The following is a 14,145-nucleotide window of genomic DNA, read 5'->3' on the forward strand; positions in this document are numbered from 1 at the left end:
AAGATTTTTTACATATGACATATCTCTATTTTTTTTTTAACTATATTATCGAGAAGAAAAATACGATCATTTTGTTGTACAAAACATCATGTTCATAATATGCATGCTTTTCTTATTAGTAGATTTTTTTAAGTAGTGATATTCTTATAAAAATATTATTAAGCTAGATTAGAATACCCATTAGAATTTAATCATTTATCAATATCTTAATTTAATCAATCAATATTTCATATCTTCAATCTCTATTTTATTGTTTATATCTTTGAATAATAATATTAAAAAATTATATAGACTATGTTATACATTCGAAGATTTTATGCGTTAACTTCTTTGTATATATTACTTGTATCCTTCTTTTTGTTTTGGATGAACATGTTTGATGCGCTCAAATGACGCAGAAGTTGATTAAAACCGGTCGTAAATGTATTATACATTTTAGATTATCGCCACCATCTCCTGGTGGTCCAAGACGTGGAGTGACACAGCCACCACCTATTTCTAGCTCTCGAGCACCACCACCAGTACCTGGAAGCGGCCGACCAGCACCAGCCATTCCTAATAGACCTGGTCCAGGTGGACCACCACCAACGCGAGCTAATCCTGGCCTACCTCCACCTATGATACCATCGTGAGTATAATTTTTGAGCACATAGAATTTAAAAAATTCTTAGAAAATTCGAATTAATTGTATCAGAAAAAACTTCTCAAATAGTATATCGCGATTTTAACGTTCTATTGATCGCAATTCTTTTTAAGCTAATCTACGTACAAATTTTATGCCGCATAATAACGCTCCTTGTTGATTGTGTATTCGAAATATAATGATGCAATAACGATGTAAAAGCGGTATACAATCGTAAACGTAAAATTTGCAGCTTTCTTTGAGAAGCTTGCTCGAGTATATTAAACAGTAGCTTTTGTGCTGGGGCTTTTGGGTGCTAACTTCCCTTTCTATTGCAGGCGCCGACAATAAGTCTTCGCACTAACTCGCCTATTCGCTACTAATCAATACTGTATCCGTTGCATTATAGACAGTGTATATTTTACACAAAACACAATATTTCTCTCTTTCCTAATGTTATCGTTATTGTCTATATATACTATGAGAAATTACATGATCAATGTTAATTAAGTAGGAGTGTGAAAATAACACGAAAATTATTATAATTATATAAGTCCTGCACTTTTTTTGTGTTTCCGGAATCTGATTGAGCTTCCCAATGTCGAGCAATTCCTCTAGTATATTTTACCTACGTGTAACACAACAACGATGTATTTTTAAGTGATTAAGATTTGAGAAAAGATAAGAGTAATTATATTTTTTCTCTATGATATTATTTCTATTTATTTAATATTTATATTGCGTGAATGTTTATAATAATTTTTAGCTTAATATTTATATACATATCGTATATATATTTTTTTTATATATGTATAGTATTATTTCTGGCACGAAGATTAACACAACCCTAATTGTAGTTGTAGGTTTAATGCCACTAGTAGTAAAATCTATAATATTAAATATTTTCAAAGATACAATATCTTCTTGTTCTTAGAAAATAAAAATATATATATACATAGTCGAGTCATACACGTTCAATTGTAAATTATCTTTATGAAGAATTATCTTTATGAAGAATTATCTTTATGTATATCATATATGTATATACCGTTGAAAATATTATCAAATAAAGGACTTTACGTTCTTATAGCAGATAGATAATTTATTTACTTACTAACAGCATGACATTTTAGCAAAATGCGACTAAATTTAAAAAATGACTTCGAAATCTATTAATTTTCTATCAATCGTATTTATCATCGATACATTTGTGTAAAATCTAAGATATATACATACGCCTTTTAATGTAATTTCAAAACTTTTTAAGCATAAGCACTTCTACTTTATATGTCTTTTATTATCCAAAATATTTTATATGAAGACTAATAATCCGAAACTTGTCAATTACTAATTGTGGACAAATATGTCGGTGCCTGCATTACGATTTATCAAAAATAACAAAATAGCATATATTATAATTATTATGTATTTATAAATGGAAGACGAATTTAGTCTAACAGCTTAAAAGTTGCCTTTAAATATTGAACAAACATCGTATCGTTATTATAAAACATTTTTGTAACTGCTGTTATAAATAGAGCCCAGATTAAAGTTTTGAGATTGTATCAACCGTAGCTAGCTTTCTTCACTTCATTCTCTCACTGCTGTGGCACCGTTGTACTGTCATTTCCCACATCGCGCGCCGGGCAAATAGAAATGGGGAGAATCATGAGAAACGCGTTACGGTCAACTCGAATCGGTACATCGATTAGCTAATCCGAGCTCTAGTTATAATATAAAGCTACATACCGTTAATGTTACTTTATCTCGGTTACACATTTAAAAAGGCATTATGCATGCTTTTATACACAAGACACGCATCATAAGTTAACATTTAGCAAAGTTAAACGTATGATGTATGTCTCTAAAACAAATTGCAAGAGTGAGATCAGTAGTCAAAGTTGGGTATCCGTGATGTGTTTAGTCGAGGGGGTGGTCTACAGCAGAGGATAACGCAAGCTGCGACACAGGCTGCGACACAGGCTGCTGTGAACGAGCTGATGGATGCGTTCAAGATCAAGTAAATAGATATTCCCACAGTTTTTCGGATTTATAACTTAATACCCTTAATAACATAATGTATATGGATATCCGTTTAAGTTGCGCAGAAAGTAGATTGGTAGACTGTTCAGGGTTGAGAATGAACTAATATTCCTTTTGAATAGATCTTTATATAACATAATTCCGCAAAATAATTAATTTATTCTTGTCTCATTTTCTCTGTGGCTTCCTCTTTTGCATGATATTCTATGAATTTAATTAATGGTTATGCTTTTGAAATCAAATCTGTACATACATACATACACATATACATGTGTGTACGTAACATATTTGTATTGCATTATATTTTTATGTTGAAAATAATCTCATAAAAATATATCTATATCATATGTATATGGATAAATACAATGAATATAAATATTAATATAAATATATATACATATATGTATACATATACATATATATATATTTATATACGTAAATATTATATCTATCTTATGCATATTATCTTTAATGTTTTAGAAGATTTGATTATAGTATTTTCCGAAATCATTAGTTCAAAATCAAACAATAAAATTTTAAGTTTTAACATTTTAAATTTCAGGACTGGAATCAAAGTATGATAATCAGGAAAAATGTTATGAAATAAATATATATATATATGCATATATGTGTAAAAAAAAAGAACAAAATAGATTTTAGCATAGAATTAGCACAATTAATCCAATTTCATTATTATTTTCACGTTGTGCGAAAGTGTGAAAATTAATAAATAATCTTGTTAAAAATATTATGGATTTCTTTCTAAAATGATGTTTGTATCCAGTGAATCCATCCTGGAAAGTCTACCAGAATTTGATAATATGATTGACAGCGCATTGATTATATAAAATATCCATCGTTGAAGAGCGAGTTTGATATAAATATTGTGGTATTGTCATGTCGACTGCATCTGACATATACTTGAATTATAGTATTGAAGAAAATATCGACACCATTGGCACACCATTGATAAGATAGATGAGAAAATGTCATGCTGTTGGGAAAGTATGTAACTAAAACTCACGAATGTATATCCAACTTGTTCTGAACACAATTCTTTAATGACAAAAGCATTATACTACACAAAATCATCATAAACTTTCTCTCTACTTCCTATAACGTTTGTTACTTTTTTCTCTTATAATTATTTAAAGAATATATATATGCCATATATGTATACTATATAAGAAAATGAAAGATACTTCATAATATTTACGAGATATAAACAAGAAAAAAATAGGCTCAGACATAGGATGTGATATAGCGTAGAATGCTTCAAGGATTTTGTATGAAAATCCGAAGTCATGAAATCCCCTTTCTCTTCTCTTCTCTTTCTCTTTCTATCCCATCTCTTCTCTCCTATTCCTTTTCTTCTATTCTCTTCTCTCCCCATTCCTCTCTCTTTCTCTCTCTGAATAGTCTAAATTAACAATATATAGGCACGATGTGCCTACTAAGTATAATGGTGATCAATACTACGTACAATGTATAATGAATGACATCATAGGCAAGCACATCCAGGAGCGACATTGTATTTTGTATTATTTATAGTTATTTTCTCGAAGAGAGCTTCCTGATTATGCTTGCGGTTTAATATATGTATATACGATGACTTATAATTAGATACTCTTGCCTATTTGCAAAGCAACGACGTGCTTCAAGATTATATAGTACACGTTCTTGCATGAAATATTTATGACATTTAGGAAAAGTAGTTTACTAAATAGTATGGCACAAGCTTATTTTATTATATATGTATTGTATATAAAATTCGTAATACTTTCTGTAAAGCTTGTGTGCTACTATATACTGGGCGACTTATGCTTTCATTTCAAATACGTTTACGCAGTGACCCGGGAGAAACTCAAAAGAAGGTAAATCGAAGTGCAATTAAAAAAAAGAATATTTTTCGTTACAGTAGAACGTTGAATGTCTTCTTAAATAATGAATTTAGAAAAACACCGACAGCTGAAGACTCGTATCTTCCGTGTCATTGCGTATTCTCCGACTGTCATAGTGACATTATGAGTTCATTAATGAATAAGAAAAAATCTATAAATTTCGCATACAATCACAAGTATTAACATGTAGAACATTTCTTCATTGAAATTGCCAATATTAATAAGGCCTAATAATATTTCTTAGTATATACATACGTAACCATTTACTTCAACTTATTTTATCTGATGGTAGCATAATTCTTTAACCATAATTCTTTAACCGCGTTTTTTACTTCGTGTTTCAATTAATTAATTAATTACATTGCTATTAATTTGTTCTCGAATTTATTAAAATTTGTCGCTCTTTTTGGAGTACGTCGGATTAATAATACGTTTTGCGTATCATTAAGGCAAAGATATTACAATCGTGGTTTAAATATAATAATAAAGTTTCGGAATACTAAAATTGATGTCATATGTTGCATTTGGCGAAGAATGCATCAGAAACATCAACATGAAAGAGATTCCGCAGCCACAAAGTGCACTATTGTAACGTTATTGTACAGTATAACTTGTATACAGATGTGCGTGTATATGATATGTCACACGCGCGTACGCACGCACGCACATTTATCCTTTTGAAGCAATGTTAGAATTAAATAAGCGTCGATATAACAAGAGTAATGCAGTTAAATTAAATTATTAAAATCACCGTGCTTTATTATATACATTACAAAAATATATCCATAGATTTGTTTAGCAACGTATTTTACTCGATCGATAGATTCGTGAGAATTTTTTCTTATGAAATGATCATTTTTGCATTAGCGAGTTATTAATGCATAATAATAAGGTTATTAGAGGCCTCTTTATAAGGTGTTGTGTAGCTTTTTAATCAGGGATATTATGCGCTTATCACACCGAATATTGTGTTAATTGAACATTTAAATGAAAAGTTAAATTAAATATTTAGAGCTCTGTCGATTTAGTTGCGTATGAATATTCCACCTCTTCTGATAGTGCACTATTTATATTTATTTTAAAAGAAGAAAAAAGATGGGCTGAAAAATTAAATCAGATAATAAGAGTTATTGAAATCTATATGATGTATTAGGGTAGAATAAATATATGTAAGTATTCTGTGTTTTATGGAATAGATCAGAGCGAAAAAAATCGCTTGTTTCCATGAAATTACATTATTGTACTTGTAGTAAGTCCCATCGTAATATTATAAAAGTTGAACCATTAAGTTTATACATATATTTAAGGGAATCCTAAAGATGATTGGTCATATTGTAAATAACACACAGGTAATTTACATGTCACTGACACATTACTACATCAATATCTCACTCACGCACGCCATACATACACATAAATTTTCATATAACAATTATATTTTAATTAGACATCTAAATCCAATATTAAGAATTACACGCTATTTTTTCATGCAAACTATTAGTCTGTGGATTATTATTTCATAAGTATAGCTTACACAGTTTTTATATGAAGCAAATGTTGTCATGACATGACAGCTCTGGACTGACGAGTGTCATATTGGACTAAGAAAGATCTCAATTTCGAAATTTTTTGTCGTTCTCACCATAGACTCCATCTCACAGACACGTATTAATGCGTATACTTTAATCCTGGAAAAGGATTTTCAAATCAGTAAGAGAGGAAAAAAGTAATTGTTGATACAAAAATTATATAATTTAGTCGGTAATACTTTAGGATCCCCTTAAATGCATCTGGGGATGATTTGGTGAAATATCAATCTCGAGTTTTACAACAAAGGATGATATGATAACTTTGTTTAGATAATTATAAATACTTCAACATATGATTAATTAAATACATATTGCCTTTAAAAGAATTCATGTTCTCTTTGCTTTATGTCAATGCTAATATTTACTTGCACATTTCAGCTTGATTCCTGCCCCTTTTTTCACCAACCCGCGCGCAGCCTAATGCTACCGGCAGTTAGGCTGCGCACAATTTGGTGAAGTAAGGAATAAGAACCAAACTGAAAATCGATTGAAATGTGCAAGTAAATCCCAGCACTGCTTTATGTTATGATGGTTTAATTATAAAAGTATTAAGACCCAATGCGTAAAATGTAATTAAATTGCGCCGTACTGATGAATATCAATTTCTATATTGTCCATGACTGATAAAAATGAAAGAATATTACATTATACACAAATACACACACACACAAACACACACACACACACACACAGAGGATGTCCCAGAATAACTGTCAAATATTTCGTATGCTGATAGAGCAAATTAAACTGAGTCGAAAAGTTTTCTACCATTTGGTAATTTTCGCAATTGTTAAATTACTAAAAATCACTGAATATTGGTTTTCAATAATTTTTTACAGTATTATAAATTTTACAGAAAAACAGCAAGAAACAAAAATTGTTTATTTTCTTCTCATAGAACTCTAAGAATTTTTTCAGAATTTTTTAATACCGTATTTTCTCATGTTGATAAAAATAAGAAAATACAGTACTAACAAGTTGATAAAAAGTTTTGAAAAAATTCTTAAAGCTCTATGAGAAAAAAATAAACAATTTTTGTCTCTTGCTGTTTTTCTTAAAATTAATAGTACTTACTTGAGTAAAAAATTATTGAAAACCAATATTTGGCGATTTTTGGTAATTAATATCTTGTTAACTTGCGAAAATTATAAAATTACAAAATAGTAATAATACAAGACTTTTCGACTCAGTTTAGTCCGCTCTATCAGCACACGAAATATTTGGCAATCATTCTGGGACACCTTGTATATACACGTAGAGATCGCGATATGCACTTTATTCGATGCATTATATATGCTTCCATCTAAAGCTTTATATGTCTAGTTATGCTTATTTTATGTAAAGCTAACATCAATTAAGTATGTAATTCTATTTTACATCGCGGACTTTAAGAATCTTCGGATCACCGCGTTTATATATAGTATCTATTATAAAGAATTTGAAAAAAAGCAGAGAGTGATGCTTTGATGAACGAATCGTGGATTTGCTATTAGCGTAGTTTTGATTATCTCGAAGGGTTTGGCACACCAGAGAAAATGATGAAAATGAAATTTGTCAACAGAGAGAGAGAGACAGGGGGGGAGGGGGAGAATAGGGCGGACGATTTAACGAATCCATGAGCTGCAAATAAATATATTTTAAATGTTTTCACTATTATATATATAAAGACAGTAATTTCAAATTGCACCAAAGACACGCATATCTTCCCTTTATTTCTTCCTATTGTGCCAAACCCTTTAATCGTACATGGGCAAAGTAACCCCCAATCATAAAACGTGATAGAGAGTCCTTGATATAAGCAAAAACTTTCACAGCCGCGATAACGAGCGACTGTATGCCATACAGCAAAATCACTATGTACTTCTAATCCCAGATATTGGATGGCAAATATAGTTCTCGGTAATCAACACAAATCATATTATCCTTGTTAATTTTCACTGTATATTGATTTTCATAACGATTTTGGTAATTATTTACATTGGGGGATCCCTTCCCCCTTCAATGACCTTGATATTGTCAAGGTCATGACCCTAAGTGACCTCCAACAAGTTTTAGTCGTCGCTCGTTATCTTTAAAGTTATTAACGGTCAGAGTTAGGAAATTATTTCCCTGCTTTATATGAAAATCAAATAACTCTAAGTAGGGAGACAAGTACAAAGTGAATCAATTAAGGAAATAGTGAAAAATCGTGCGCTCCTTGGCAAGGAAAGGTGAGATGAAACTCACTTCACGTGGAAAGTTGTGCATTCCTTGGCAGGGGGGGACGTAGGGTGCAAAACGCTTCGCGTGGAAAATCGTAACATATATTATAATTAAAAATAAAAAATTTGTTTTATATAGTAGAAAAGAGATATAATTTTTCAATTTTTTTTTGGTAATAACTTTTTAACGAATAATGAACAATGGCTAAAACTTGTTGGAGATCACTCCTTGACAGGGTCATGACCTTGACCAACGTATGTTACGGTCAAGATCATTGAAGGAAGAGTCCCTTAATATAAATAATTATATTTTTATTCCGAACCGTTAAATCCGACCAAGAAACCATAATTATATTGTGGGATAAAATTACTTGAAATATGGTATTAAAATTATTACAATAATTGGAGGGTTACTTGGCTAAAGCGACTCCTGCACGATTAGCATTATCGACGCAATGTATTGTGCTATAGCATTGATATAGATATATCGATTTGAATATAATATCAATATACATTATATACATTATATAAACTATTAATATTATTATTTTATTATACTATATCAACATATTCTACGATAACATTGATCGTGTAAGGGTCGCTTAAATTCTTCTGCGCTACATTTTTAAAAAATGCGTTGTAATATCGTATGCACGAGAGGAACACATACACTGTTTTACTGCAATATAAATGTGTATATAGGGAGTAATGTTATAAAATATATCTATACGTATATATGTATATATGCGTACATACATATATATGTATACATACGTATATATGTATACATACGTGATAATGTGAAAATAAGATTACGTGAAAAAGAACATTGCTCTCATGAACAGTCGAAGACGCATTTTCGTCCGGGTTTATTGCGCAAATCGCAAAATAAATTGTTTTTCTCTCCTGATTGAAACGTTTAATATTTCTCATATATTGCGAGTTATAATGTTGAAATTATCCAAAGATAAGCCAGAAATTCATAAATGTATTCCCCCTGTGTACGGGGATGCGTATTCGCGTTCTGTGTATTTTTTCAGTAAATCTTGAAATCTCTCGTTTGCATCCTGTAATATGTTTTCTTTCGAAAATAGTATTAGCGATGTAATATCTGACAATAATCTGAAAATATGTTTGTATGTCAGGAAAATGATGAAAATTGATGTTATTTGATTCATTAAGGCGATCTAAAGTCATCTATTTCACTAAACGTTAATAATTAATAATTAAACTAATAATTTTTGTGTAACAATTACTTTTCTCTTTCTTTGCAGATTTTAAAATTTAATAATTATGCATATTAGATCGCACAGACGATCTCACAGATTTTAATGATCTTGATATATGTTGTCAAGGTCATAATCCTGTCACCTCCGAAATGTTTTAGCCGTCAATCGTTATTCATTTCAAAGTTATTAACAAAGTTTGAAAAATAACGTCTGATTTATGCTACATATTACATCCCAGCAAATACGGAGTATAGCTACAATAGAACAGAATGTTATATTGTAACGATATTAATATATTTTGTTATATAACTACGAAATAATTGTTATATAACTGTTGCATTATTTTGATATATATTTGTTAAAGTAAAGGTAACATAATCTCAATGTAACACAGATATTATGTCGAAGATAGATAACCGTTATATTATATATTACGTAACATTTATAAGATCTATATATTATTGTTATATTCACATTATATAACAGCACTCAACATTTATTTGTAATTAGGGAATAATAGATTTAGTACTTATATCAGAAAACATACATTCTACATAGAGTATACAGTTTCTGATAGATAGAAATTTCTTATTTCCTATTCCTATTGCCTGTATTTTTCAGGTAAGTAATGACCAATGTCGACTTTGGATAGAGAACGTTTTTTTTTTGTTTAAGCAGCGTTTAATATTGTTTAACAATTAATTCATGAATCTGATATTCCTGCAGAGAATAATGAGCATTCTACAATAAGTCATTACCTAAGCTTTAAGTCATGCTATAAGAAAATTGATCAATTTCTTAATTTCTCAACTTAAGACTTAAAACTTAGGTCATAGCTGTGGTGGATAATGTAATGTGTACAGTTGGACAGTGTCCTTTTCTAAATCTCTGCCCTCTCTGTCTACGGATTGTTCATAAGGAGGAAGGGCTACCAACTGTGAAACGCTAAATATAAGGCGATATTCATAGGCCGTTTTTATTTAAAAACTCTTAAATAGTGTCTTAAGATGCTAATACAGTTAGCGTTAACTCGAATTGACATCTTAAGACTGTTACTTAAGATAGTTTTAAATGCAAGAATCGACTATGAATATCGACTTATTTCGCGTTGTAAAATTGGTACTGAATCGTTCTTTGTTTAACACACTTTATGTTTCTCTTTCTAGTTTCTTGGTAGCTCTTGCTCCCTATTGACGACATAGAGCAAAAGTAGACGTGGTTTGGCTGAACTGCACACACCATGGTAATAGCTTGTTGCAGGAAGTCCACAAGAGTTATCATACATAAAATGACGTAAGCTGCGTAAGTATAGTTTAAGGCCGTTGGATTATTCAGCATTAAGATATCACATTGATTTATATAAGATGCTAATCCAGCGATCTTATCTTAATGCTTATATATAGCTCATATGTCATTTTATGTGTGATTGTTCTAATAAAGTGTACATAAATAAGATTACGTAACTATAATATAAAACTTATCAATAGAAGAATATTATCAATATAATATTTATTATATAATAATTAACATTGGAATTATTTATATTATAGTCATATAACATTTCAGCATGTTATATAATTATTCTGTACCTTTTCTATGCAACAGTTATATAACGTTTATTACATTGTTATATTTATTGTATATAACTGTAATTTGCAGTGGAAAGTTATAATTTACATGTACATTACATGTAATCAACACGTTATATTATCTATTGCATTCCATTTCATTACAGCAATGTAAAAATTGTATAACTGCGTTTGCTGAGATTAAGGCCCCTGAGTAGTCACTTCAGCCATATTGAATCGTAACGTCATAAGCGAGAAATGACATGTTGATTTTTCTTGCATACCATTTGTATGGTACATATGATTATGCATTTATTTTAATTCCTTTTTTAAAACATGCCCGCTAAGTGACAATAAAATAAACTAGAAATGGCAAAAAATAAGCCAAGTTGGTAACGCTGAATGAAATGAAATGATGAAATTGCTTTAAACATTTCTAAAAATGAACAAAGACTCTCCTTATCTCCCCTGATAGTCATAAAGAGAAAAAAGCTCGTGAAATGAAAATAGGCGCATGCGCATTGAATAAAAACTATAGTAAATGCATTTTACATGCCTTCTACGACTATTTACTGATTGTCATGGAAGATAAGGATAGTCTTCGCTCATTTTTACAGATATTTTAAAGCAATCTCATCATTTCATTTCATTTGGCCCATCCAAATTCTCTTTATTTATAAATGGTATGCAAGAAAAACCAATATGCCCCTTATGACATATTTCTCGCTTATGACGTCACAATTCAATATGGTTGGAGTGAGTATTCAAGATGCGTTTGGGAAGATGCTATTAGCGGTATTTGTATTATTCTATCTTTATTTTACGTTTAATAAACAACAAAGATAGAAACAGACGTAGCATTAATAGTCTCTCTAAACGCACCATCAGAAGCAGAATTGGATAATCTGCGCGATAGAAAAGTATTATGCACAATGCTAAGCGTAATACACATAAAATGCAAAAAACGCGCAGAATACGCAGAAAATATAGAAAATGCAGAAAACTTATGAAACGGGTCCTTCTATATAACCTAAAATAACCTATGATTGAGCTATAGTTCTATTCGTCGGCTTCATCGCTCTTGAATGAGACAATGAGTTTTATTAATACATATGTACGTATAGGCCGATATTTATAGTTGTTTCTTATATTTGAGACTATCCTAAATATAGTCTTAAGATGTCATCAGCCAAAGGACAACATTAGCATGCGATGCAAGTATGCGCTACGATTTATGCTCTAGTTACATGCGCATGCGTTTTAGTTTTCGTTGAAATATAAAGGGCACGAAATTTGATTAATGAATTTACAACATATTAAAAATAATAAAAACTGAAAAGATTAGATGGACCCCTATGGATTTCTTTTTTCTTCCTTTCTTTTCTTTCTTTCTTCCTTTTTTCTGTCATTTTTCGTTAATAAAATAAAACTATATAGAATGTTTGATAATTCTTCTGAAAAGTTAACGAAATATTAATCTCTAAAAATCGTCGAATATGCGCGTTGACCCAGTCTATTATTATCAAATGTACGCCCATTGCTAGTTCGGCCCGCAGGGAGTGGATGGCTGGCAAGGTTTGTTATGCCCACGTGCCGAACTAGTAATGGGCGTACACTAGTAGTAGGCCGAGCGGATGCGCGTATTCGGTGATCTTTAGAGATTAATTTCTCATTAACTATTGCAAAAATTGTAAAATGATAGAGGACTTTCCGTCTCAGTTTAGTCCGCTCTACATATCCACGAATTCTGTCGGAAAAATTATCGGACATCCTATATATAACTTTAAGCGAAGTTTTCTGCATGAAAGGAGTTTTATATAGCAGAAAATGTCGCTTAGTTATCTGTACAGAATACTCGAGTTTTCTATGCATAAAATATAAGGTATTATGCGTATCCAATTCTGTTCAGGAGTCTTAAGAATTACAACATACTTCTTTGCTTAGAAATATTTTAACTGAAAATGCTTGTAATTTAAATGGCTGATTCGTACAAAACAAGATCCATTCCACCTCTCTCTCTCTCTGCCTAGGGTACACTTTCCACGCGAAGCAAAAACCACTCTTAGAGAGGAGGGAAAGTTAGGATAGTCGTCGTTCGGCGTTATAAAAAGTGTATGCGTGGAAGCAGTACATACCGCCGCCGCCCCCCCTCCCCCCCCAGCAGAAGGAGGAGGCTACTGCCTGCACGCATACATTTTGCAATGCGAAACGAAGTCCATCTCCTCTCTGCCAAGGGGCGTCCGACTTTTTACGCGAAGCGAGTTTCACCCCTCCTCCCCCTGTCCAGAATTCACTTATTTAAATCGTACTTACGAAATTATAATAGTAGTTTACATGAACAAAAAATTCTTAGAATTAGATTTTGACATTTGATCGCTATAAAATTGTTATACGACCATTTATGCATATGTGTGCGTGCGATATTGATGTAATATATAATAATATATAGTGACGCGTCAATGATACATAAATCTCTAGACAGCACAAAATACTAAAAGATAATACGAAAAGATTTTTTGTTAAGATTGTCTTCGACAAAACGAAAAGATGACAAAAAGATATCGTTCTTAGGTATTCTTTTTGGTAAGACGAAAATATATCTTTTCGTGTTACCGAAAAAACATAAAGAAGATACGTTTCCATTACTTTAAAAAAGATACCTTTTATCACTTACCCGTGAGCAGTACACGAGATCGCCACCAAATGGAGCGGTGGAGTTCAATTTCTCATATTTCAAACAAATCATACAAATAGAATAAAAGCATTGTGAGAAATTTTACCCGTGTTCTAATGAAAACTAATAAAATATTTTTTGAAAGCGAATCCCCAAAAGGGACTATGATGAAAAATAATGACTCTTGCACACGGGATATGGCATTATGGCAAACATTGCAAAAATGGAATGTATATTAACATGCAATTTTGTTTAGTTTTTTGTAAAATTCAGATATCTGATATATGTTATTAAATGTTATATGTGCCAAAGTATAAA

The 14,145-nt window shown here is 31.0% G+C and overlaps 1 protein-coding gene across 16 annotated transcripts in view; it reads left to right on the plus strand.

Annotated features, from left to right (window-relative positions):
• The window catches only part of shi (dynamin-1 shibire), a 159,459-nt gene that overhangs the window by 118,583 nt on the left and 26,731 nt on the right, over positions 1 to 14,145 (plus strand). For 10 of the 16 annotated variants that reach the window (XR_015544319.1, XM_087403749.1, XM_087403743.1 and 7 more), the window contains 2 exons: positions 440 to 628; positions 2,547 to 2,642. Coding sequence is in view for 13 of the 16 variants with exons in the window: in XM_087403749.1 (XP_087259875.1) it covers positions 440 to 628; positions 2,547 to 2,642 (285 nt within the window). In the remaining 3 variants the exon portion in view is untranslated. Of the gene's footprint in view, positions 1 to 439; positions 629 to 960; positions 1,715 to 2,546; positions 2,643 to 14,145 lie in introns of those variants that run through there. The other 6 variants (XR_015544320.1, XM_087403750.1, XM_087403748.1 and 3 more) reach the window with 5 other exon arrangements.

Source organism: Acromyrmex echinatior, chromosome 3 (assembly GCF_024713525.1).
Source record: "Acromyrmex echinatior isolate Ae372 chromosome 3, ASM2471352v2, whole genome shotgun sequence".
NCBI classification, from domain to species: domain Eukaryota; kingdom Metazoa; phylum Arthropoda; class Insecta; order Hymenoptera; family Formicidae; genus Acromyrmex; species Acromyrmex echinatior.